Here is a 27,605-nt window from a genome sequence, read left to right on the forward strand (position 1 = left end):
TCGGCAGCTCACTTCTAAATGCCACCTCAGATAAGCCTTCCTCCCATTCATATTTGAAGCCGCACTGTAAAGTCGTCCATTCCCACCCTCTCTCTCTTGTCTTAGGCTGGTTTGTAAACTCAAAATCTCATTTCCTTAGAAAAAAACATTTTCCGATTGCTGCTACGCTATTTGAAATAGGGCTCCTCATTCCCAAAGGTATATGGGTAATGTCAACGGACCAAAGATATTCTTGAAAATGTGTTCCCAAATCAGTCAAGTGGAATTATCTTGTCTTTGATGAATGTTTTTTTTCTGGGACAACTCTGTTTTTGAACCCTAACCCTTTGTGCATGTTTTAGCCCCTTTACTAATATTCAACAGTGAAGGAACCATTTCACAAAACAAAATAGTTAAAATTTAAATAGTTTAGAATTTTCACCACAAGTTTCCAATAATTTCTGTACAGTATGAAAATCAGTAAGCAAACTCTTAAAACTTGCTTGAGTTGTATCATCCAAGTGATTTATTTTAGCACTTTAATGATCTGAGTGATTTTCATGCTGTACAAAAAATGAACTGTAAACCAGGAACAGCTGGAAGAAAAGGCGTACGTCTTCCTAACACCGGTATAATGAGTAGCAAAGACACGCACTGCTCATCAACCCGTCTCCGCTCTTGCGAGATGAAAAGGGAGTGGGGAGTCTTTTGGTTCTGGCAGTTCAAGGTTTAGTTTAGGGGTCGCGGAGGGTTAACAGCATTTGCACACACCTGCTGTTCTTTAATGAAGAGGATTAGTCCGTGTTCACATGAGCCTGCATGGCCCGAGCCCACCCTGCTGCTTACAGCGACATATTAACAACACATGGGCCGCGGGTCATCTGTGAAGTTTCTCAAAATTGTCCTTTGACAAAACACCAGTGGTAAAAAGTCCATTAAAAACTGCGCGGTACGTTAGCTGCACCCTGCCGCTGCTGTGTTGCATTCGTGGTGTTACATCCTGAAGTTAAGGGCCGTGGCTTTGCTTTGTTTGGCCCTTGTTTTATGTCACACACACACACACGCAGAGATACAACGGATGCTCCCTCTCTTGTGTCATTTCACAGCGAGCTGACTTTTTTTAATGAACCATTAGTCCGTCTCCTCTCGAGCTCAGAGGAAAGGTGTTACTGTTGACAGAAAGGAAGCTCTGCGAGAATTAGCCACATGAATGAAAGTTGAGGGAGGAGATCCCCTTTAAAGTCTGAACCCTTTCAGCCAAAGAGGTCTTTAAACACTTTCCAAACAAGGAAAAGAAAGAAAGTGGACCTATTGTCCAACTGTGTACAAGATAAAAAAGGAAAATAAGGCAGCAGCGGTCTGAATTTAAAGGATAATTACTATTTATTACAACTTAGGGCTTATTTTTATAGCCACGGTTTCTATCTGTTGTTGTAAGATTGCTGTAAGACTGGAAGCAGGGGAGACAGCTACACTGGCTCCGCCCAATGCTAAAAAATCGGCCTATCAGCACCTCGAAATTTTGCACTTTCTCTTTCTATAGGCCTGTGGGTTTCCACATCCTCGTAGCAATGTCTCCACATTGTCCCAGCCATTAACTTGATGAATACCGTGGTCTTATTAAAAAAAGTATAAAAATTTGATCCAAGTAATAAACTGGAATTATCCTCTAAAACTAAAGCAGTGCCTGTATGGAAACTGTGATCCAACCTTCAGAGTTACAGCCTAATCGCTGTCAGAGGGACTCTACGTGACCAAACCCGCTGCAGAGCAAAAGGGAAGGGGTGAAGAAGAAGATGACGAGAGGAGGAAGGAGCACTACCGAACTCTGCTCGGAGCAGTGGTTTTCTTTTGTAGATATCAAGCAGATATCAAGTTATCGGCGAGGACAAAGCTCCTACTGAGAGTAGGGCCGAGGAGGAAGGCGGTGCAGAGAGAAAAGAACGGCCTTCCTGGTTATAATAATAATAAAAACAAAAAAGTCACACAAAAACTAGAAAAAACAATGTGCAAACTTCTCTCATATAAATAGACTACAGTCAACGCATTGTAGAGCACCATGGGAGACAGGAGGAGGTTAGGGTGGTGTGTGTGTGGGTATGTATAAGTAAGACGTAATGCTTGCTTCTAGTCTGTGTGTGTGTGTGTGTGTGTGTGTGTATCAGTACAGTATTGGATCTACTACCACATGTACTAAGAGCTGCAGGAGCCGCCGAGACGGATGGATCACTGGGAGGAGGCTTGTATTAGTGGAGGACGGCGTCTATGGTCCGATTTAAGTTCAAAGTTCAGAGTCCCCGTAAGTTCAAGGGGGTCAGACCCAGTCCTGCAGCGAGCGCTTGCAGTGCACCAGCAGCCGCGGCGCCCCCTTGCTCTGCAGCGTGTTGATGATGGCGTAGATCAGTCCCAGGATGCACAGCACCAGGACGAGCGGGATGGTCACCATCAGGATGTTCATGGTCCGCTCCTCGCTGTCGTCCACCTTCAGCACTACATCCACCTCGTTGGTGTCCTCCTCGCGGTGGTCTTCGTCTTTGCCGTCGTCCGACCCCTTGCCCGTGTCCTCGTCCGTCGCGCCGCCGTCCGTCCCCTCGCGGTCTTTGCCCTTGTCGCGTCCGTCCGCGTCCGGGTTGACCGGCGGGCGGTTCACGTCCGGGTACTTGCGTCCTGCGTCAACGTCTGTGTCCGTGTCTCTGTCTGGGTCCAGGTCCACGCTGCAGCCCATGAAGTCTCTCAGGATGGACTTGGGGTAGCCTGGCTCGCTCTTCATCCGGTGGTTGTCAAACTTCCAGTACTTGGAACCCTTGTAGAAGAAGGTGTACGCTGGAGAAGGCAAGGACAGCAGAAGATGTCAGTCAGCACAACAACCTGAAGTCATATACAGTTCAGATGAAATAGTTCTCGTCAGACGAGAAGATTGATACCACTCTCATTATTAGGGCCTGAGCAACCAACAACGTCGGGCCTGCGAAGGCACTATTGAAACTGTAGGGGTTATTATTTTTATTCTGATTTTTATTTGTCCTCAACGATCGCATATTTGGAGTATTTGCCATACCCCAAAACTCGCCAAATTTTGGGGACTTGTCAGGCCTGGTGAAAATTTAAAAAGAAGTTGTTATAACTCCAAGGTACATTATCCAATCCGCACAAAACTTCTTATGCATGATGCTACTTCAAGTCTGAACATACTTCAATTGAAAAAAATGCAATAACTCATAGCGCCGCCTACTGGCTAAAGGAAATGTCATATTTTATACTTTTATTTATTCCTCCTAGCCAGGTGACCTGATGAGACCTGAATTTGGTAAGGATAGCCTTAAGACATTGCTGATAAATCGCCAAGAATATTGTGTGTTTTCGTTGAACGCTGTTGCCGTGGCGATGCATCGTTCGCCATGAAAAAGGAAGCTGATGGTTTAGTGGGTTAAGATGCTCAAAAACTCATGGAACTTTGTACATGTGTCATAGGTCATAGGAAGACATAGTGTATATGGGTTTTGGGCTTGTCCGTTTTAAATTGCCTCTATAGTGCCCCCTACAAGATTTCAAAAGAGCAGCCCCAGCGCTACGTTTGAGCTACATGTATGAAACTTGATAGGCACATGTATACTATGGAGACTTAAATATAAGTCTCTTGGGACCATGCTCTAAACCCTACTGGAAGTCGTCGAGTTTCATTTATGTGTCATTTTTCAATAGATTTTGGCCTATTTCTAGTCTATATACTTTAACGAACTCCTCCTAGGGACTTCATCAGATCCACTTTAAATTTTGTCAGTACCATGTCAATACCGTTGTGATTGAAAGTTATAAAAAGCTTTACGTTTGACAGAATCGTTTAGCCGTAGCGGGAGGCTACTTTACGTGATTCCCCATGAAAAAAGCTGATGTAACTCAGCTGGACTTGTTCCAAACAGTCTCAAACTTCACATGCTTGATAACACTCATGGCCTGAGGATGTCTACAAGCTAATTTCCACTAATACTCACAACGCCACCTGCTGGCGAAAGGAAATCTGGATTTTGTGATAAACACCTCCGATTTACATGACTTTTACACAATGTGGTTCACGGCCGCGCAGGCCGGAGTCCCGCCGGCACCCCCGACGCGCTGCAGATTGCGAGGGCCCGTTCATCGCTGCTCGCAGCTTTAATTTGTTAAATGAAGCTGGAGCCAGCAGCAGCTTGGTTAGGTTAGGTTAGCTTAGCTTAGCTTATCGTAAAGACAGGAAACAGCTAGTGGGCTAGCTGGAAACAGCCTTTCTCTGCTGGTTGCCTGCCAACCTCACAGTGACAACAAGTCTCCAGGAAGTCACAGCTCCAAGTCAAGAAATAGTCCCACGCATTAAAAATATTTATACTTTTTATGCAGATTCTACATAAATTAGTAAACTTTAGAGGTTCTGGTAAGCAGTTTGTTAGCAGTTAGCTGTTTCCACTTGTTTCCAGTCTTTATGCTAAGCTACGCTAACCATCTGCTTGGCTGTAGCTTCATATTTACCATAGAGATATGAGAGTGGCATCAATCTTCTCATCTAACTCTCTGCAAGAAAAATCTATTTCCCAAAATATCAAGCTATTCCTTTAATAACTTAAAATTGTTTATTTATCTCAAACAATTTGCTTTTTCAATTAACTGTCGTTAACAAGGACTCTTGGAGACTGGATCGCTCCATTCTATTTTCACTCTAACCGAACACAGCACAGCAAAAAGCACTTCACATGTAGGCTCAAATTCACACATACGCCGTCCCCTCTCTCTCCTGATGGTTGCATGACCACACCCTGATTCTTTGTTTCAGGCGTGTCTCTGTCCCCCCCTAGCCCCTCCTTGCCCCTTTTTTCACACACACACACACACACACACACACACACACACACACACACACACACACACAGAGAAACCACTCTTCCTGTCTCAGCTCACCACCATCATTGCTGAGGAAGGCCCCCTTGGGAGAGGAGGGCACCGACGATCCCCAGACGTTGATTGGTTTCGGGTAGCCTCGGTCGGCCAAGCGCGACTGTTCGTTGAAGCGCCAGTACCTGCAGAGAGCAGCGTAGAAGAATGTTGTTAGTGTTTAACAACTCTCTACTCAAGAAAAGAGCAGACTTCTTACAGAGTAACAGAACATGACGGGTCTACATGGGGTGTGTATAACAGTGTAACGGTACGGTTTACACTGGACATTTAAAGCTGTTCTGTGTGTAAATGCACTAGTGAACCTGAAGCAGATCAGTGAGTCACACTGTGCTAAAGTGTCAGTATTTTCATAATTAGGTTCCCCTACATACATTTGTGTTTTCTTCTGCTCCACAGCAGTTCAGTATACGTATATGTATGTTCTAACTTTGTTATCAAAGAACTGCAAAAGAACAGCTGCTGCTGCTCTTCTTCTTCCATAGCTTAATACTCAATGCTGGGAACTTCTAACATACACTTTTCCTGTGATTTCAGTCATGTCCATCTTTATATTGAAATAAGAACAAAAACTAAATATAAAGTAAATGATCAAAAACACACGTGAACATTCTTTGAAGCTAAAATCAGAAATCCATCACAACGTGTAGTGTTTGTCTTTGCAGCCTGTGTCTACTGTTGCGCCCGAGGTTACCATTCCACTAACCATACGTGTTCAACTAAGACATGCTATGTGAGGCTGTTCTTACAGGCACGGTGATGCTTTCAGCTAAATGCTAACTTTAATGCGCTAACATGCTGGATGATGCCAACGAGCTCTTGTTTCGCAGGTATAATGTTAGCCAACGTATTTTAGCGCGTTAGCATGTTAACACAGTACAGCTGATAGGAATGTCAGGTCATAGAAAAAAAACATTGGGCACATCTGAGTTCTGACCGGTAAAATAGTCACTTAAAATAAAGGAGACAGACAGTAAAAGGATTACAGTTCATCCTGTGTGAGACATGAACGTCTGCATCAAATGTCACGCTCGTCTTTTCTCTAGTTATGAGATATTTCAGTCTGGACCAAAGACACTAGAGCCATACCGCTAGCATTGTTAACAAAAAGACTGACTCCATGTATTTGAGCATGTGCAATGCATTTGGGATTTGTTTCATGGAATAATAGCTAATCAAACTAATGATATACTGATGCATACTTGTCTCCTGGGTAGCAGGTGAATTAGAGGGCTTTCATGTGATGCTGACAGGTTGCAGGCTACGTACCAGTCTCCTTGGAAGAAGTACGTGTAGCCGGATGGCTCCCACCAGATGGCTGTGTCTATCCGGTCGTAGGGGATATCTTGACCGTAATCAACCAGCTCCATTGGATAGCCCTGTTCCAGGTTAGCCTCCCGGAAAAGCCAGAATCTGTTTCCTGAGGAGAGGAGAGGAGAGGAGAGGAGGGGAGAGGAGGGGAGAGGAGAGGAGAGGAGGGGAGAGGAGGGGAGAGGAGAGGAGAGGAGGGGAGAGGAGAGGAGAGGAGAGGAGAGGAGGGGAGAGGAGGGGAGAGGAGGGGAGAGGAGAGGTGAAGAGAGAAGAGGAGAGGAAAAGTGGTTAATGGTGCATACATCGGTACATTCCCTATCCACCCCCACTCATAATAACCCTTATGGACTCTGGAAAATATTAGCATACACAATCTCACTGTATGTCATGTGCTTGCTGGCACAGAATATGTTCAATTATTGAAACTGAATGAGGAATAAAAAAAAGAGAACAATAAAAACAATCAGAGAAGCCAGACCAGCATTTGCACACTTGTAAATGATGTGAATGCAATAATGATTTGTTGGCAAGCAATCAAAAAAAACAGAAAGGCAGAGCGGAGCACATCACGGACTGTGGAGATTTGGTTGAGCTCATAATTATCCATTAGGAGCGGCTTGTCTCATGTCAGGCTGGAGGGAAGGTTTTATTGTTTTTTACTGTGTCAGACAGGGGGACTCCGTTCCTCCTGGCACCATTACATCTCTGCTCTTGGCTTCAATCCGCCACTCCACCCTCCTCCCCCTCCCACCCACCTCCGGGCCCCTTGCTCCTTGTTTAAAATGAAAGCTCTGCACTCAGCATCTGGAGAGAACAAGAGGCTGACGCAATGCTTCCCAGGGCTCCTGGCGTGCACGGGCCCTGATGTAGAATCCCATGACCTTCCCTGACTACAGCGCAGCGCTTCAGTGACCTCAAGAGTTCTCAGTGCTGTGTAACTGCTGTTTTTCACACAGTTTGGGTTCTATTACAGTTGGGCTTGTCTTGGATCAAAACAGCTGTGAAACAGGAGAGAATGTCTGGATTACATCTTACAACGTAGATATTCCATATATTTGATGTCCAAATTGATTACTCCCTCCATCCACCTCTCCATCTATTCATCCTGATTAAAAACGTTTCCCTTAAGCCTCCATCAATACATAGAATGCCACGTTCAAACTTACTTTCTTGGAAGTTGTTAAATTGAACTTGGCAGTTAATAAGAATGGAACGCTGTTCTTGTTGACATCAGCAGATATCTCACTGTTATAGTCATTACTTTAGAATTAGGTGCCTGGACGAATATATCAGCTGATTATTACAGGTGGTGTTGGATGAGTACGTTGCAGGTTTCTTGTTTTAGGGCTCTTATTTTTTGGGGGGCGGTTTTTGTCATTTCATTTTGCTTGCATTTGGCTTGTTAGAAGAACGTCAGAAAGAAAAATTATTTAGGTTTTACTTGCTATTATAATTATACCTCATTTTTATATTCCTCACCTAAATAATCCCCAAATTAAATTTGGGAAAAATACTGTTCAGACAGCCAACATGCATTACATTGTCAACGCAGAATATGTACAGTGTTTACAGGAAACACCAAGCTCAGCACAGCAGGGAGTGATTGCCGAGACACAAAAACTGTTACTTACTAATTATTGAAACCACCAACTCATGTATCTACTGACCAGGTTTGTTCAACCAGAACTTTACATTCAATGCATTCACCCACATGCATCATTCAAAACTAAAAGCCTGTGTGTGTTGTTCACTTAACACTGCCAATGAAATACCACATTCTATGATCGATCACCTGCACCCAGAATGCACCTGTGAAAACACAATTAGATCACCTAGAATTCAGAGCTACAACACTATAAATAGGATGCAGGTTTGCTCTTTGGCGTTCACAACAATGGAGGCCAATTTTGAGAGAGATCAGAGGACTGTAATTACAATATACTGTATTTAGTTTACAGTAACTACGTTCATGTCATCTTCAGATGAGGTTATTGTGTCTGATACATGATTATTGAGCATACAAACTGCATTTATGTTGGTTTCATGCTGTATATTTACAGCAAATAACTGACAAATGAAAATGATAACAGTGTTTTATGGAAAGAGTTATTTTGTGTGTGTAGAGTTTCGACAAAAGAGGGCCGTTGTTTCACAAATTGCGCAATTAAAAAAAACTGTATTGTCAATTATATCTATATATATATATATATATATATATACTGTATACATAGATATGTAGACTGATATTTGTGGGTTTCTGATTCAATGCGAAATGCATGCTGTGATACTGTCTGTCTCAAAATCAGGACCATTCTATGCTAAGACAAGAACACCCCTCTCTCTTGTGCGCTCAGGTCCGGCAGTCCTTCCTTTCCTTTTTCCTTTCCTTCCTCTTCCATTTCTCTTGTTCTTTCTTTGCTAATGGCCTGCAGCCAAGTGTCACACTGAGAGGCTTGCCGATGACATCATCATCCTCCTCCTCCTCATCATCATCAACAGCTGCCCGTAGCTCCCAGAGTCCAGCCGCATTAAAGACCCGGTTCTTCCCTTTGCGTTCGACTACCTTTATGCACCGTTGTAAAAGACAAGCTGCCCTCAGTAACTCACAGTGCAAATAATGAGCTGTGCTAAAAGAGATTTATACTCCGCATGTAGAATACATTATGTTTGGGTGGGGGGGTATCTTCAGCATAATCTGAAGGAGATGAAACAAGTTCCAGAGTCTGTTTTACTGTTGAAATCTGAACGCATTAAGACATGACGGGATGGAATGACCATGGAGCATTAGAATGCATTGTAAAGAGGAAACCAGATGGTGGACGGTTCTCCGTGCAGTTGAGGATGTTAACGGGTTTGCAAACTCTGCACTACTAGAACACTGCAACATCTTATCTGCAAAGATTAAAGAGAAGAATTTTTCCACCTTAAAGAGCTGACATGCTGCTACATACGTAAGACAGACTGACTTATGATCAAAACTGTCCTACCACAGCGTCCAGTGAATCCAACTGATTGAGTAATGGCGTGGCAGAGAAAACGGCGCCGCGTCACTGGACCCTGAATGCAAACACTGGTGTTGTTTGTCACTCTTACTACTTGAGCAGGAGCAGTGCTGCGACACAACGTCTGTATGTTACTCTGCTGCCTGCTGTAAGACAGCTCGTACCCTCATTTTCTCAAGGCTGGAGGTCTGTCATGCTCCAACAGTGACAAGCTAATAATACCAGAAGAAGTTTATTTAGGACAGGCTCAGGCCTGTTTTTACTGCAACAATAACCAGAAACATAGACCAGTGTGTTCAAGAAATGCACTTTAGATGCAAGACTTTGAGTTTACAGTTTTTATCAATCGTTAAATCACACTAAAATGTGGTGCTTATATATATATATATATATATATATATATATACTGTATATACAGAGAGAGAGAGAGAGAGAGAGAGAGAGAGAGAGAGAGAGAGAGAGAGAGAGAGAGGGACCAGTGTATATTTCTAACTACACAGTATTTACAGTATTGGCCTGGGGGAACATTCACTGTGATGTTGATGAAGTGCTGTGGCCAGATTCAAACTATAGCCGTCTACAGCACATTGATCTGTATGTAGAATACTTTACACATCTGCCTTTGTGTTTGTTGGGATGTATACAGTATTTTGGGGGGGAAATGTTTTTGTTTATATTATAGTACATTTGTGTTTCTATATTTGAGTATGAATTCTACAACCAGAATTACCATTTACCAGTCATGTTGTCATTTACATCCATGTCTGTCCAAACTGTCATCGCGTTATCATTTGTATCATATTAAGATATTGGTGAAAAATGAATGGGCATATGGATTATGAGTTATGGCCACTGTGAAGTCACAGTGACCTTTGACCACCAAAAAATCAATTCATCCTTGAGTCCAAATGGACTGTTTGTGCCAAATTTGAAGAAACTTCAGCATTAAATGATTTTATGACAGACTGTACATAAATGTATCACTGAATATACAAAAAGGACAAGTCTCTGATAAAGAATTCATACTAGAATTTTACATTGTATTGTTTTCCAATCATAGTAGAGTTTTACATTGAGCACATAAGTGTTCAACTGGCTCTTAAAAATGTCATATGATAGTGTGTGTGTGTGTGTGTATCAATTGAGCACAAAATACCGTTTTGAGAAGACAGCATTGATTTGAATGCAGAGTTTTATTTTGCAGGAGATTAGTGGAGTTTTAGCTTTTGTGTGAATGTTTTTTAGATTTGTGTGTAGAGTTGAGAAAAACTGTAGTATTTGTTTTATACAATTCAAAAAAATATGATAATTGCAGGTTTCTGCTATATTAAACGTTTGATTCGACACTTCCTCCCTGACCTACAGTATAAAAGCCAACAAGTAATGGTACTGACCAGTTATCATTTTATATCTAAAACACAGCGAGGTACAGATGATCTTTGCTGCAATAAATCCCAGCACACTACATAAATCTTCTTTAGTACTAAAACTTGCGTAGTGTATCAGCATTTGCTTACCTTTAAAGAAGACGAACCTGCCGTCGTGTCTCTCGTAGGCAGCGTCTATGTCTCCGGGCAGACCCCTCCAGAAGTGACCGATGGGCATGGGGTAGTTATCCAGAACCCTGTTCCTACGCACCCGCCAGAACCAACGGCCCTGAGGGGGAAGAAATGAACCGGTGTGTTTTGAGTGTGCGTCGTCTCTTATCGCCAGTTGAATACAGCTTGAAAGACTCATTGGTTTCTCTTTGTCTTTCTTAACTCCTGAGGCTCCAAGCCAAAGTAAACCAAATTCCCAAACAGGTTCAACACGTACTGTATGGCTTCATATCTCATTCTAAGTATATTTCTCTGAGGTCCGACACTTGATGGTCATCATGCCAAGCAAACTGTGGCCTGCAGGATATCTAGACCAGAACCTACAATAAACTAACAACAGCGGATCTCCGGCAGGCTAATAATAGTCAAGTCTCCGCTCTGGTGGCTTTATTGCCCTCCCTCTGTTGATCACGGCCGGATACCAGAGAACTTTCATAAAAGAACTGTCATCGGTGGCAAGAAACAAGGAAAATCACTGGTGGTGCATTTGAACCTGAGCACAGAGCACATATATCTACTCTTTATGCTGCGCACACGCGCCAGCAGACAGATTTACACCAGCAGCCCTCACACTCATTCAGAAGTGGTGAGTCAGTAGCCCTGCTCGTCCTGGATAATGTAACGGTGAAACACTCCGTGCTGCTTCTTTCTGGCAAGCACAGCCGGTTTTGTCCTTCACACAGGACACTCTGGCAGACAGGACGGCGCAGAACGGAACGGAGGCAGCTGAGGGACGCGAACCAACCGAACAGGCCGCGCGCTCCTCCGTTTGTGTGGTCTGACAGCCGCTCCTCTGCGGCGCCCAGATTAAGACTGAGTTGACCATATTAGTCCTCGGCAGAACAGAGCGCATCTCCGTGTGGGAGTTTCAATATGGAGCTCTGCTGGCCGTCTCTACGTCCAGCCCTCTACTGTGAAGAAATACTAGCAGCGGAGAAAAGAAATGACAGCCCCTTTCTTCTTATAATGGACAGGGCTTTGTGGAGAAGAGAGAGTGGTACTGATGTGCCGAGGATTGCTCCCACTCTCACACAGGACATTAAGTAAGTTGTTCTGCCTATGCAGAGCGAGAGCAGAGAAGAGCCATGTGTCCACCATTAATAAGTGCAATTTCTGAATCGCAAATCTACATGAGGACAGTTTGAATATGAACAGCGCAGTGAGAAATGAAGTCCACTGCTAAATGACAATAAAACAGAGGTATTAATAGCAGTCAATGCTTGCCGACATTTTGCGACAATAATATCTGATGTGCATATGTCACCTCTGACTCTCTGACCACGGGACTATCAAGAAGTGAGAAAAGACGCAAGGCTGGAGCATTTCCAGAGAATATGGACACATGTTGACCTGAGATGTTGCCGTTCCATCGCGTTGCTGCAAACACCGAACAGCACCAAAGTTATTACAATTCATCCTGAAAGGGGCCGTGAATGTGTGAACCAAAGTTCATGGCCATCCGTCCAATAGTTTTTCACTAAAAAACAACAAATGTAAACTTGCTGGGTGACACTAGTTGGGAAAAAGTCATGGGATCACTAGCATTGTTAGGATGCATCCTCTGGGGACTATGAATGTCCGTTCAAAATGTCATGGCAGTCCCACAGATATATGTTGAGATGTTTCAGTCTGGAACAAAGCAGGGAAACCGACAATGCAATGCATAGAGCCGCAGCGCTTGATGGCTGAACATGAAGATACAAGGGGCCGACGGGTCATTTCTATCTGTTTAAAAACCACCAGAGGGCTAGGAAAAAGTTAATTATGGAAACTGATTAACGCTATCCAGACTGTGGATGAAACCCAAGAACATAGACATTACGGGCTGGGATGAAACCCAAGAGCACAGATATAACTGTTTGACCACGTGCAGCACTTGTCCAGGCAGCTGTACGCCAAATCTGATTATTACTGGTCAGTGTCAGATAGGAGATATTCATAGGCTGATCTCTGTGTGTCTGGAGGGACAGGGCTCTGTTATGTTCGACTCTCCGATAACACTAATGCAAACAGAAGCACCTGCATCACTTTTTTCCATCAGCTCAAAGTAGTTTTATATTTCACTCTGGACACAGGCCCGTCAGATGGCTTACTGGGATCCAGTTCAAGATGTGGCTCATAGCTTGATGCTGTTGGATATCTTCAGCTGTTTGAATCCCTACTGCTGCGCTTCCCCGTGAAATGTCAGATATCATGACAGCATCTCATTTTCCTTTCCTTTCCTGGGTGTTCCCTGTCCAGCTCTGTCTGATATCTGCATACCTCTTCAGCGGTCAGCGCTGCCAACACTGGACACCTCCGCTGACCCTGAAACACATCCTCACTTATCTGTGTAGAGCTGCACTATGTATAGAGCATCACCGCACGGATCCCGAAGAGGAGAAAGCACACAGGAAGAAATGGAGTTGTGTTTGCTGCTGAACTTTCAGTTAACTCAACGTTGAGAATGGCCACATCAACGTCTTGCATTATTGGCACCATACTGGCCAAAACACAAAACAAGAGCGAGACAGATGAGTCGTCGGCCCACTTTGATTAAGCACAAGCCCACATCCTCCTCCCAAACCTTGACTGACAGTTTGTTAGTTAAGGTTTTGCAGCTCAAGCGTTAAGACAGAAGACAATAGGGGATAAGTTAAGCAAGGTTTGGATTTGGCTAGCTGGCTATGTAGCAATATCTGGCGCATTTCTGTTGAAACATTCTTTCAAAAAGTTCAACTTTTCACAAAGTCAAAAGTGTCACTTTTCGTAAACTGACCGACCACAGACTGGATGGGGCGGGACATTAAAAAATGTTTTGATTTGTGTTGTACTCATTGTTGACTAACCCACCAATGTAGACCATATTTCTTGCACAAGGAAGTGTCGGTTGTGTATTTCTTAAACTGCTGTATCATCCAATTATGATTATTATTCTACTACTGGTATTTACCATGTTAATACATGACTCAAAACATTATGTAGCTAATATGTTAATATCGTACTGGTCAGATGGTTCCAGAGATTCTTCCATCTTTGTTGCCGTTGCCCTTGTACCAATATGTGCTTCTTCTGGCCAGTCTTCTCCTAAGAGCAACACGTTCCCCTTGTTTTATTTATATCTATTTAACTTAAGTTGTTGTTCTAAATGTTGTTCAGTAATCTTGTTTACATAAATGTGGCGTGGGTCACTGGGAAAGGTTGCGGTGGTCCGGTCTGAGTCTGGAAGTCCGGGGCCATTTTTCATTCCTAATCCGTCCCTGATCGACACTGACCAGGAACCATTGCCTCCAGGATAGGTGAAAACACTTAGCAGATGTATAACAACATGTGACCACATGGCCGAGTTGCATAATATCAGAAGACCTTAAAGATTAAATAAATAATATGAAACAGCTGACAGCAGCTTCAGCCAACAGCGAAATGACTTGTTCTGGCAAACAGTTTTCTAAAACATACCTCCTAAAGGTAAAAAGCCAGCTAATAGGTCTGCTTATGAATGTTTTGTTTGGGTCCAGGGGCTCTTTAATGCAAACACCTGACCACACTCCACCCTTTTAACAGTGTTCCGCCTCATAAAAGACACTGGCCCTGTTGGTTTACAATCCTCCAGGACCTGATTGAAAACAGACCCCTTGTTGGCTGTGCACACGCCATTTGTTTCAAACTGGTTCTACAGAAAGGGGATAACTAATTTATTGACACAGTTAAGCTGTCAGGACAGCTCCTCTGCTGGAAGCCCACTGCATTTCCAAGCAAGGACATGTAGTAAACCACTGAGGAGGTCAACACATCTCTTCTAAAGTTGTATGCTCATAACTAAGAAGCTAGCAGGTCCGTGGCTGGAGTTCAAATCCTCAAACCAGTTACCTTGAAGACGAACATCTCTCCTCGGAGCACAGCGACCGTGTCAAAGTTCCCTTCACAGATATTGGGTCCATAGTGGTCTGGTCTTTCGGTGGTCCTGGGGCGGTCAGGGTGCCGAGGAGGTGTCTGAGGGGGCCTGGGCTCCGGTCGACGGGGTGTCACGGTGGGCAGGGCCTGGGTGGGGCTGCCGCCTGGTTGACCTGTATGGACAAACGGACAGGAGGGGGGTTAACATGTTTTATCACATTATGCATAATGACAAGATATAAGGCTGAGCGACTGAAAAGAGCACACTAAAGCTCAACACTGCCTCATTTTCATGAATGAAAGAACTGGGTATGAATAGGAATAAACTTAAGGTGAGGTTAGTGTCAAAGAGTCAAAACTGCTTGAAGGAATAGTTCAACATGATATACATACAGTACATCTGTTTGTTTTCTTGCCAGGAGTTAGCTGAGAAGATTGATACCACTCTCATATACAGTACATCTTTAGGATACAGACAGATACAGTGAGGAGACGGTTAGCTTAGCGTAGCATAAAGAATGGAAACTAACTATACGATTATCGTGGCCAAAATAATTCACAATAAGTATATTATGACGATAATCAATAGAAAATCTGAATAAAAAAACAAAACAATTATAATAATGCTACTTTGTTTCTGAGCTCTTTGTCTATTTTTTTGGCTGATGAATAACACTCAAAATACAAGTGTAGGAAGATGGAGAGAGAGTCTGTAACCATAACCAAACATTTACACAATATGTTTGATATTATTTTTGGTACAGATTAAACGAGCAGGAAATAAATGTGCTACTTAGTGAGCTTTAGAGGTATTGGTAAAAAAAACAATCCCCTGCTTTCAGTCTTTATGCTAAGCTAACCGTCTCCCACCTGTAACTCCATATTTAACTGATATGACAATGTAATCAATTTTCTCATCTAACGCTCAGCAAAAATTTCCAGAGATGTCGCACTATGGCTTTAATATTTTCAAAACACTAATTGAAAATGGATTCCAAGATAAATCAAGTCAATCTATTGGTATTGGTAAACTTGTCTTTGACAGAGTGGTACTTTTGTTGTTGTTCTGTTTCTATACTACAGAAAGTGTGAAACACCAGCTCACGTCCTGGTGATTCAACACACTGTAAGGAGAGCGTCGTCCATTAAACACTAAACAGCCCACCATAGATCTGCTGTATGCCCCGCAGATCGTCCTCGGGCAACTGGAAGTTCTCCGTCTCCATCCATTGGTAAAAGGGAGCCATGATGGCCAGCGGGTTGTTGGAGTGCTCTAAACCCAGGGCGTGGCCCAGCTCGTGCACCGCCACCAGGAAGAGGTCATTACCTGTGTGAACAATCGTAAAATATGCACTTCATTTTGTTTACCCTTAATCTTTGGAAAGGGATTGCTTGAGTGTATTCAGAAGAAGAGAGAAAGAATAGATGTATCCCTCTGCATTCATACATGTGTGTCTTATGAAAATCACTAATGGGGCCCCGCATAAGCTGCGGCTCAGAGGGAGCAGGAAGTCCCAATAAATATATTCCTATAAGTTCATCTCTGAAGGGATTTTGGGTACTTCCCCTCAGTCAACACCTCTTTATTGCCCGGCCCTGCTCTCCGTGAACTCTGAACTCGCGAGCCATTTTGTCTGGCGCGATGATTGGTCGGATTTTAGCGCTAGTGACATCATGCTGTCGGGGGAATTGGGACCTGGTGATGTCACTGCTGTGTGGGGGGGAAGGGGAGACGATCTGGATGCCTGTCCTTGTGCATCTCCTCATTTGCAAAAGGCACATACACACAAGGACAATCACAGTGCACATCTCCCCCACCATCTGTAATTTCAGAGTCACATGAATGTCCTCGCGGCGTCCTAAGCTGTGAGGGGACAAAACAGCAGAGGGGGCGAGACGGAGTGCTAGAGGTGGCCGAGGATGGAGAGAGAGAGGAGATAAAGAGGCCTTTGTGAGGTAACCGTGACAACCGCTCAGTTGGACGGACAAAAGCAGCAGCAGACTTCAAAGGTCTCGGCGAAGTTAGGAGTTCAGCCAATGCAACTATTGCTTTCTGACCCTACATTTTGTCATTCAAGTCCCACTTCAGCTCTCCGAGGCATTGTTCGCTTGTTTACCACGTCTCACACCTCCCTGCAAAGGACACGCACACTAAAGCAGCGCCACGACAACCACAGTCTCTCTGCCAGTGACTTACTCACATTAGTCTCATCTGACCACAAACAATGAAAGACTCTGACCTTTATATCTGAGTGAGGTGTGTTTTAGGGAGATGAAAAGAGCAAAAAGCTGTTTTTTGTTAGAGCCTCCGTGTGAAAAGAAGGCTGGTTAATGGCACTGTGCGTCACAAGGTTTACACCAACAGAACTGTTTTTCGCTGACGAATGAGACTGAGCTCAAGGGGAAGAGAAGCAACCACGACTGCAAAGAACGGATGAAAGGTATTTGTGCTTTTACCGCCAACTGACGTCGCATTCATTTTTTATGTGTAGCTATAGATCCCTAAGCCAAAGCCTGTCTCTGTTTGACCCCGCTAAAAGGAGGTCAGAGGTCACGATTCTGGGCAGGGCAGACGACTTCTCATTTTAAACAATTATACTGTTTCATGCGAGGTTAAGATACAATCTCCTTTACTTTTGTTTGCCCCAGCATATGAACAGTGGTTCTGGAGGAATTCTCCTAAAACATCTGCGTCAGTACTGCGGTACTGGAGCTCAGTAAATTGGTTATTTGTCCGACTGATATATTCAAATTGTGTATTTTGTTCGACTAACAGTGTAAAACCTAACAATATTCAGAAGCAGAACATCTTTACATTTGACGAACTAGAACCATAGACTGGTTGCTGTTTTGATTGATAATAGCCAAAAACAGATCTGCTGAATGAAGCTCGATTGGTCTGGATGCTGTACAACACAAAAGACACGGTCACCCAATCAGCCAGTCGGTGGATCAATCTGCATGAGTTTCGCCAGCAGAAATAAATAAAGACAAAATTCAAATTTCACCACCGGATTTAGCATTTGTGCGATACGAAGATAGTAGGAACGCTGAAGTTGAATGAGGACTTCATCTGTGAAAAATTTGACTAATTAGACGTGAGTCCAACTCAAGTCAGACAGGATTGTAATTTGCTTCTGCTTTGCTTTTAAGCAGCGCGGTGCAACAAAGGGACCGGTCTAAAGAGTGGAACACACTCCCACTTACTGTGGCATTCCTCCGTCCCTGTGATCTGTCCTGCTGCACATCCCACACACAACTGATCACAGAGATACACACACACACACACACACAGTGTATCTGTCTGTCTGTGGCTGTTGTGTGTATGGAGATAACAGGGCAAGAAAGCCCATTGTTGAGAGAAAAAGAAAATCCCTCAGCAGGGTTAATGGGTGCACAGCAAGAGGAGGAACTCTGAATATGATGAGCTTAGTGCTTGACATTGGTGTTAAGAGTTGTAATTTGGGTTCATCTTAAAGAAAGTGTTCGGATGGGTTTGGGCAATGATTTCAGCAAACTGAAGTCCTCAAAAGAACAAAAGTCCAAACACGTGCCTGGCGCTGCTCGTACAGAGGGATCACAGAGGTAATGGATTAGTGTACGTCAGAGGACTACAAAGAGGTCGGCTTTGAACCTGCACAGAGGTAAACGGAGCAGCCGGAGCTTGACAAATGAGAGATGATGTAGCTAGCTGAGCCATGCCAACTCTAGTTAGGGGCGGAGCAAAGCGATGGGGACAGCTGTTTGCAATCAGCTATACAGATCCATTACAACCGATACATGACACGACACAGGGCTGCAAACTGCTCATCAGCTGGAATGGCCGAAGGCCTAAATAACCACCGACATCCCTAAAGACCTAAAGAAAAAGCTTCTCAACACTGCAAGCTGTCAACTTGTGCATCAAAACCTCCACCCACCTGAAGACGGCGTTTCTGTTCCTAAAGACCTCTCCTAGAAAGGTGTTTGTTTTCGATTAGCATGTTTGGAACGACATTTCCTTCCCACTTGTTAATTCTGCTTTCAGTTATTTTCCTTTGTAGCATTTGGCCGTGACTAAAGAAAACCACCGCTGTCCCTAAAATCCGCAACGCAACAGACGTTCCCTATTCTTCCGGTGGTGAGCGTTTACCTTGTATGTTGTGGTTTCCTATGGTCCACGGTTCATCCGAGTCAAAGTGGGTGTCCCCGCCCATTCCGGGTCCCGGGAAGTATGCGTGCGCCAGGAAGCCTCCCTCCCCATCAAAAGGAGAGCTGTCTCCATGGAAGCCCGAAGCGAAGAAGATCATGATGTCGGGCTCCTTGCGGCGTCCGTATTTGATCTCCTGGTAGGGAATCTCCTCAAAGGTCAATGGGGTCACCGTCTCCCAGACTTTGAACGCCCGACGGATGGCTTCGTATGAGTTGTACTCTCCGATCTTGGGAGTGTAGTTCTGGATGCTACGGGAACAAATGAGGGAAGAGGGAAAAGCATATCACTTTGTGGATTCATGGGCAACAAAGGAAATGAAAAACATAAAAGCTGAATTCATTCAAATCCCAACTTGGAAACATTATTTATTTTTTTACAGTAGCCTCCTACAACTAGTAAGACTAGCAAACGGTCTTTCTGTTACCTGTAAGTGAGGTGGCCTTTGTTCCATTTATGTCCCGTGAGGGCAAAGCGCTTCCGCCGCACGTTGGTTTTGATCTGGCCTCCAAACTTGTCGGGCACGCCGCAGCGGGGTCTCTTCATGGCGCTGAAGGAGTTAAAAGGAAGTCAGCAGCAGGAAGGAGAGGAGATGAAGGGGAACACCATGTAAAAACCTCCACTTTCTCCTCTTGATGTCTGTGTTCTTTGTGTTGTTTAATTTAAAGCCGCCTAGTGCAGCCAGCTCACGGATCCTGTTCCTCAAAAGGAACTCATCCTGTCCTAGTTACAAGTCCATGTTGACAAATTCTAGGTCAAACCATCCTATTAAAAACATTTCAGTGGCTCTGCAAAACTACCAATTGAACTACAGTTTGGGGCCTAAAATGTGTTGCAGGACAGTGCAACAGTCCATAATGTTTTTTCTTCTTATGAGTGTGTGTAAGTCTTTAATCCGTGCTGACCTGATGGTTTGAGGGTCCATCTGTCCAGTGACCTCCAGGCTGTAGAACCGCTGCATGTCACTGATGGCATAGGACAGGATCTGAGCCGATCGCATGGTGGACATCTGTCTGCTGGCCTGGGGCAGGTACCCGTACATCCTCAGCCATGACTGGAGACAGGAAGAAAAACACACAGGAATCTGTTACAGATACTGAGTATTCCTAAAATAAATGTGATACTGAATCAAGGCTCACTAGATTCATATCGACATATTGACAGAATCAAATTCATAAAGATTTACCCAAAGACAGAAAGTGTACACAATAGGCCTTTACACCCAGACAGTTTACTCAACACAGACGTTTATGATCTAGAAGTGAATTATGACAAGAAAATGCAAATAGAAATGATGGAAAGTGACTGAAACTGTCTTCTCCTTCTGTAATCATGAGGTTTGCCCTGGTACTCAGACGGACACCCGTCTCACTGCGAGGCCTACTCTACCGCACTGTCTTCTGGGAGCGTGTGTGGGGGGGGGGTGTAATGACAGACTTTAGGGAGAAAATGTGAAATCTAACCCATTCACAGATGACGCAAAAGTCCATCCCACCTGTTATGTGGAAACCTAATATGACGCGCGCACACACACACACACACACAAGCCAAGCGCTTGCACATCGGGTAGTCTGAGACACCAGATAGGCCGACACATGGACACGCTCCCCACGGGTGGGGGGGATGCAGCAGGGCGTGTATCTGAGTGTGCACGTGTGCTCACGCACGTTTGCCTACCATGTTGGTCGGAGGCCAGAGATGCACCAATTGCCGTTTTTATAGCCGTTTGTTCATCCATATCAGAGAAGAATATTATTCTATACTGTGTATAGTATATCTATCTCAAACTATGTATTGATGTGTCTATTCACGCACTGAATCAGTACAAGAATGTAAAGGTGTGTGACTGTGTGTATTACATGATATTAATTGACAGACAAAGGGTTTATTATGTTGTATGTATGTCCCACACAAACAAAGTGTCCCCACGGTCCAATGAAAAGGAATTACAAAGAGCCTCCCAGACCTTCCTTGATTTACCGTTTCCGCTCTCCTCCCTGAGTATCCTGCTCTGTCTGCACTACTACAACAGGACTGCATGTAATAGAGCCCACCGATGAGAGGAATGGACGTTAGCGACACAGAGCCCAGTTGGGTGATACCATCCTCCACCATTAGAGCAGATTAATGCAGTAACGTCTGATCAATCAATCACTGACAGAGGCTGAGCTGAGTCTGACAGAGCCCGACGGCCTCTCATCCATCATCATGATCATTGGGATCAATTACGGCACTAGATGACTACTGTCAGCCGCTACATATAGAAGGCCTCTGATGAAGTAGCACCTCTGAAGGTTAAGCTTTTACTTCAAAAGTTCTTCTGACAGCAGCAAAAAAGTTCTTCAGAAAGCTCATTTGCCAAAAAAAAAAGAAAGATGAAATAAAAGATCAAATGTTGGAAGTAAAAGCAGAGGATCCGTATGTAATTCAACAAGTCTTGATGTGCTTCTTCTGGTCTCTTTCTCTCTTTAGGTTAGAAAACATATTCCATAAAACGCATCTTTACAATTTGATGAAGTCAATGCAGAAGAATTGTCTGTGGTGAAAACACGGCACACTCAAAGGAGCCGAGCGGAGAACCCGGTGTCTCTCTGCTGGCGGTCTGGGAGGTCCAGGGTGCACACCGGGCGTTCGAGCCCTCAGGCCCTCACAGCCCGCTTCATCTTTATAAAGACAGGCTGCTATGTGGTGAGCTCTGTGGGTCTGCTACTCCAGCAGTTGATGCCCTTTTCAGTTATCACGTATTATTATATATAGTATTGCGCATTATTATATTAATATCATACAGTGCAGAGCTAAAACGCTATACACTCTGTAATATATGTGTCGTGTCACCCTATACCGTCCCATTATACTTCATACTATACTATATGTACACAAGTACTTTAACTACTGCTGGTCAATTTGTATTGGCAGTCGGAGCACACATATCTCATTATTGCACAGTAAACACACAACACTAAAGCTTTTTACTTCAGTCTGTTGTACATTTTCTCTACTTGCAGTTTACTTTTTGTATCTGAATAGAGATGTCACTGATTTTCGATATAAGTGCAGTTGTCACCACTATCATATTTTGTTTCTTCTTCTGCTGCTGTAACACCTCATTTCCTGGGGATCAATTAAGAGTTATCTCATCTCTTTCGCATGTTATTAACACCTTTATTATTTCCTCTTGCAGACGTAGAGCTTAAAACACTTTTTATTATTTGAGCATTTTCTCTCTCTCTCTGGCAGTCCACTCTGTGGGTGAGTGTGTGGGAGCAGGAAGAGGAGTACAGAGGGGTGAACTTGACGTGACCCTGACCAACCTCTGCCTTTAAGATAAGGAAGCTTCAGCAAACACACACACACACACTGTCCAATGCAAACATGCACTTCCTGACACACTATCTAAATACTCTCTCACCCGAACACACACACACAGGCAAGGGAAACAGGTGGCACTCTTCTCATCTGAAATAACCTAAGGGTTCATGTTTTCATTTGCTACACAATAGCTAAGATCAGTAGAGAGCCTTTGACAGTTTGTAAGCAACAGATATGCATGTATGTGTAGGAGGAAACTAGCGTGTAACATGTTCATGAACAGAACGTCAAACACCATGACAAAGGGTTTTTTAAAGGGAGCTACAAGTGGTCCAGCGGTGGTCAACACGTTTAATAGCTTGTAGCCGTAGCCGGTGTTACGGTTCAACCAGAGACCGTGTTAACTGGTGGCTCTCTCGTAGTGCGGGCAGCTGTTGAAAACACCAACGTGTCCTCGTAAAAGCCTTCGATCAACATTAAATACATACTAATCTGTATTTATTGCCTAACTTTCCTTGCTAATGTGTTTTTGTTTTGCGTTTTGTTTTTTCATGAAGTGATTAAAAAAGCCACCGACCCTCCAAACTCTTGAGATGCAGAGTATCGTTCTTACTAAATAGATTAGTTGAGTTGAAGAGAATACAATACATGGATTTACTAAATGACAAAAACAACTAAGCAGTATTTCATGTCACTTAATGGTTCATATTTCATCCTGCCTGAAGATAAAAACAGGGCGCTTGTTTTAATGCCCCCCCGTATCTCCACACGGTCGTCATTGCAGCAGTGATAGCACTTGATGAAAAAGGGAAATGCCTTCACGTCCGTTGGCGTTTGTGGAATCTGATGTTGTCTTTGGGACAAGTATTTACAACAGGCTGCAGTCGGGTTAACGCGCTGGGAGCTGCAGCGCCGTCGGGGAAGACGTATGGAGGCACGAGAACCCGTTGCCGCCCCTCGCCTCAAGCAGCAAAGCACCTCAGTGTGGCCGCTCACCTTCCCTCATCAGCTGGGCTGAATACAAAACAAGAGGGAGAGCCTCGTGCACGCTCGGCCTCGTCTATTAAATCTTTCAAAGAGTCCTTGAGCTCACCTGCCAAAACCAGACCCAGCCATATACAAGGAGTTGTAAAAGCTGCCAGGACCGTGTGTGTGTGTGTGTGTGTGTGTGTGTGTGTGTGTGTGTGTGTGTGTCCGCTACAATGTCAGCCAAGATACTAACAGAGCTTTTATTCCAAGACTTGGTCCGCTGCCATCTCTTACCCCCCAAAGTCCGACCACAGAGGATGAATAAGTAAAAGGAGCAGCAGGACAGACGGAGACACGGAGAGGCCCCTTCTTCTTCTGCAAGGCGATACAGAGTTATGGACAGACGTGGGACGCATGCAGGGACACATAGACGTGATTCTGCAAAACGCTGGAGAAAAAATTGCCCCGAAGCGTGTAAATAAATGCACGATCACCATAACGCACGCTCAAGAGACTGCCATTCCCCTGCCTCATCCCGCCGTCGCTGTAGCAACGCAAGTCTTTGAGGACATGGTGACGGCCAATCACAGGGGAGCAGCTGGAATGTGAAGAGACAGCACGCTGCAGATTACATGGATACAAAGAGGATATGAGATTGAGGAAGTTGCCCCGTTATGTGCAGCAATGAGCCACAGATTGGCCCCTCAGATCGCTGACATCTCTGCTTTAGCTACAAGTTGCTGTCGTGCACTTTTAGGATTCTCTATGCGCAGCCGGTCATGACGTTTCTTTCTCTCGTCGTCTTCCTCGCAAGTTATCTCTCACAGCTCTCTCTCTCTCTCTGTCTGTCTCTTTGTCTCTCTCTCTCTCTCTCTCTCTCTCTCTCTGTCTCTCTCTGTCTGTTTATCTGTCTCTCTCTCTGTCTCTCTCTCTCTCTCTTCGGACAAAAGGCTCCATTGTATTTCCTGAGATGCTTTGGAGTCACGGGCACCAGCATGCTTGTGCACTGTCTTTGTTTGTGTGTCCCAGTTAGAGAACAGCTGTAACATTCAGCCATCACATGCCGCACAGCTGAGACCGACCGCCGCCGCCGTCTCCCGTCCGCGTCCTCCCGTCCGCGTCCTCCCTCCATCTTTGTCTCACTTTCCATCTCTCACAGACGACTCGGCCACAGGTTTCCCTCGGCCTGTTTCCTTTCTTCAATCAAAACTTCTCAGATTCTCCTCACACTCATGATCTCTCTCGCTCTCTCTCTCTCTCTCTCTCTCTCTTTTGCTTCGTTCTTCTCCCTTCCCACCTCGTCCTCTTTATCCAGACAGAGTGGGAGTAGAGGTCCCGGGCCAAACCCTTAACACATGGATTGAACTACATCTGAAGGATGGGGATCACATTGAAAACGTGATTCAGTCGGGGTTGGCCGATGGTTTCTATTTTCATATTGTCTAAACGAGTTTACGATTTGATCGCCGGGGGGCGGCAGGAGTAAGAGGGGATGTGGGGGGGGGGGGGTTGGCAAAAGGAAACCACACAGCCTCTGTGCTGGCCAGGTAAACGATGCGAGCCAGGGAAGGACGTTTGACAGAGCTTCGAAGGGATCAAACCTTTAAGCTTTCTGCAAACAACATAGTTAAAGTAACGAGAGCAAACAGTAAAGAAAAAACAGCAACCATTTCACAGCATCATGTCCCTTTTGACTGTAATATCTTATCCTTTATATTACAATCCATATCATATCTATGACGATATAACTACTCTCATGTAACACAGAGCGACGTTCTGGTGAGCCGGCATATGGAGAACAGAGGCGCTGGGTGTCAGATAGAAAAAAGAGACGGAGAACTGGTTTGTAGTGAAGTTAGTTTAAGATTCACTGGTGCTGATGTATGGGGCTCAGCGGGCGGACATATAGCTCCACCAGAAACCTCTCTAAATGCACAGTAGGGCTAATACTAGAGATTATTCTTATCTAACATCTGATAGCAAGTTAGTTCAAATCACAATACCTAATATTGGCTTATTATCCCTTAAATCATCAATATACAGGCCTCCTTCCAGTGTGTGAATAAACTGTAGAGTACTATAGTTTCAACACAAACCATCACAGTCTGGATTCCTTTAACGTCTCCCCATCATAGAGGTGAGGGGGCAGGTCTTCTTTAAGTTATCACGTACCAGCTGCTCGTATACACGCAGACACCTGCTGCTGCTGCTACACATTCAAATCACCTGAACTTGTCAGCGACAGGTGCTTATTACAATTTCCCATGAGGCAACACGACACAACAACAACAACCCTGGTGTAATAAATTGACTACTAATGCAAACAGCTGTGTTCTGCACATTAAGGGCTTTAAGAGAGTAGTGTGTGGTGCCCTCTTTATGTTCTCCATGCTTTGTAATTATGTTGGTTATTAAATAAATAGCTACCCAGTAAAAGAACTTTTTATCGACTTGATTTTTACGCAAGAATAGTCTTTCTTCTCCGATGAGTTATGTAACCTGAATTCATTTTTATTGGAACAGCGACCATCAATAAAGCTGAAGCGCACCGCACTACCAGAGATTCATGCTTGTAACCAAATGTTAAATAGACAACGTGGGCAATGCAACTGTTACTATTTTCACCTGAGACACACACGCACACACACACACACACACACACATTTAGTAACAAGTGCTGAGGAATTCCTCATCAGTCAACGCATTGTGTAAACCCTCCGTCTCTTGTCTCAGTAAGACACATTAGCAAACACCTGCACACACACACACACACACACACACGCGCGCACACACACACACACACACACACACTACCTCTTTAGACGATGTTGCAACCTGGCTGACAAGCAGACCCCCCTCCCCCCTCACCCCGGTCACAGATTTTTTGTAAAAAGCAAGCTCACCTCTAATGACCGGGTGGTCTCTCTATCTCTCTGTCTGTCTCTCTGTCTGTCTGTCTGTCTGTCAGTCAAACAACAAACAAAAGCTCCACCACTAATCACCTTGTCGGCATAAAGTCAGCTCTCATCCCTCTCGAAAAACAAACAAGTGTGCTGGCTGGCTGCCGGACTGGCGAAACAAAAAATGCAGGAAGTGCTGGGTCACGTTCCAACTTGCTACTTTGGCCTCTAACGGCACACCTAGAAACTGTATGCAGGTGTCCCTAATGGTCAATAGGTCAGGGGAAAATACATTAAACATAATATTAGCCGGACAGGCCCCACTGTATATTCTGCTTCTGGTCTGTGTTACGACGATCACCAAAAAGAAACAAGTTTGATTCTAAATAACGGCTCCTTTAGTGATGATCGGTACAAGTGCAATGAGCATGATAGTGTTTCGCTTTTGTGTGTTTTCCCATTTACTGAAATATGTTTAGCACAAACCTAAATTCTAGCACAGTAATTATTAAAGGAGGGTCCAGAGGCCACCAAGTGGGTTTTTTTGAGAATGGTGTGATGGGGGTGTCCAGAAGAAGAAGAAAAAAACATCTTCATCAAACATGTCTGATTACTGAAAGAGGTGGAGGTCAAAAGAGAGTGTTTAAGGATTGCTGAGGATAAGGTCATATTATTACAGACTATACACCTTGCCAGTCAAGCAAATAAACCACATGGTTAAAAATAAGAGTGTGTTCAGGGTTTCATTATAATAATACAATTAATAGTAGTATCATAACCCGGATGTTGTGCGCTGGATGGTCCTGTGTTCTGATTGGCTAGCTCGTGTCCGAAGCTTTTACACAGGTAAATACGACCACTCCATGTCAGTTGATTTGAAGCACACGAAAATAACTATTCATCTATAAATAAACACAGTAGTAGCCCACTGGCCAGTAAAATTGTGTTTCTACCTCTGAGTTGTAGGTGCCGTCATCCTCCGCTCCCCGCGCCACGAGCGCACAGAGCCACAGCGCGAGGAAAGTCCGTCTCCAGAGCAACCAGACGCAGCTGTTCCGCGAGGTGGGAGCCATGGTCCGGGCGCGTGGGGTGGAATCAGTCGCCTTTCGTCGTGGTTCTATCTCGTCTTCAACGAGTTTTACTCGCAGTATTGGTAGTTGTATGCGTTAAAAGCCCTAATAAAAAATAACTATTGTAAAGTACTCCCTATAAAGAATGTTACGATAAGTTTTCAACAGTGCGCGAGCGTCCAGGAAAAGAGCTCCATGCCAGTTTTACAGTGAGAGCCGCACTACAAACTGAGCTGAGTTCGCTCATGTGTGAGCCTCCGAGCGCGCACTGTCTCACTTTTCTTCACGTAGCCTACTGTTATCTAGCGGGTTACCCACTAGTGAATCAATTACTAACATGTTCGAATCCAGTGATGTCGTGACAATGCCTGTTGATGTGCAGTTAAAAGCCCACCCTGAGGAAGTTGCAAACTTTAGCCTAAAAGCAGCGACCAAATGATGAGCCCAAAGTTGACCGACTCCTTCGGCAGAAGCTTCGCGCA

The 27,605-nt window shown here is 44.4% G+C and overlaps 1 protein-coding gene across 1 annotated transcript; it reads right to left on the reverse strand.

Moving 5' to 3' along the window:
* On the reverse strand, positions 1–27,394 carry mmp15b (matrix metallopeptidase 15b). Its single transcript, XM_076110254.1, has 10 exons — positions 27,007–27,394; positions 19,781–19,929; positions 19,303–19,425; positions 18,819–19,126; positions 15,852–16,013; positions 14,663–14,859; positions 10,733–10,871; positions 6,172–6,322; positions 4,909–5,027; positions 1–2,802 (listed from the first exon to the last, which is right to left on the reverse strand). The coding sequence occupies exons 1-10, from the start codon at positions 27,124–27,126 to the stop codon at positions 2,294–2,296; spliced, it is 1,977 nt and encodes a 658-aa protein (XP_075966369.1). The 5' UTR covers positions 27,127–27,394; the 3' UTR covers positions 1–2,293.
* Positions 27,395–27,605: the final 211 nt, after the last annotated feature.

The sequence above is a fragment of the Anarhichas minor genome, unplaced genomic scaffold (genome assembly GCF_050575085.1).
Source record: "Anarhichas minor isolate MPS153535 unplaced genomic scaffold, ASM5057508v1 ptg000042l, whole genome shotgun sequence".
Classification (NCBI taxonomy): domain Eukaryota; kingdom Metazoa; phylum Chordata; class Actinopteri; order Perciformes; family Anarhichadidae; genus Anarhichas; species Anarhichas minor.

Bases quoted from the DNA above. Each gene is read 5' to 3' on its own strand.
- mmp15b (XM_076110254.1), bottom strand. From the start codon at position 27,126: ATGGCTCCCACCTCGCGGAACAGCTGCGTCTGGTTGCTCTGGAGACGG. The intron at 16,014-18,818 runs GTAAACGCTCAC...TTGTTCACACAG, and splicing joins AGGAAACCACAACATACAAG to GTAATGACCTCTTCCTGGTG. The intron at 5,028-6,171 runs GTACGTAGCCTG...TGCTCTCTGCAG, and splicing joins TACTTCTTCCAAGGAGACTG to GTACTGGCGCTTCAACGAAC.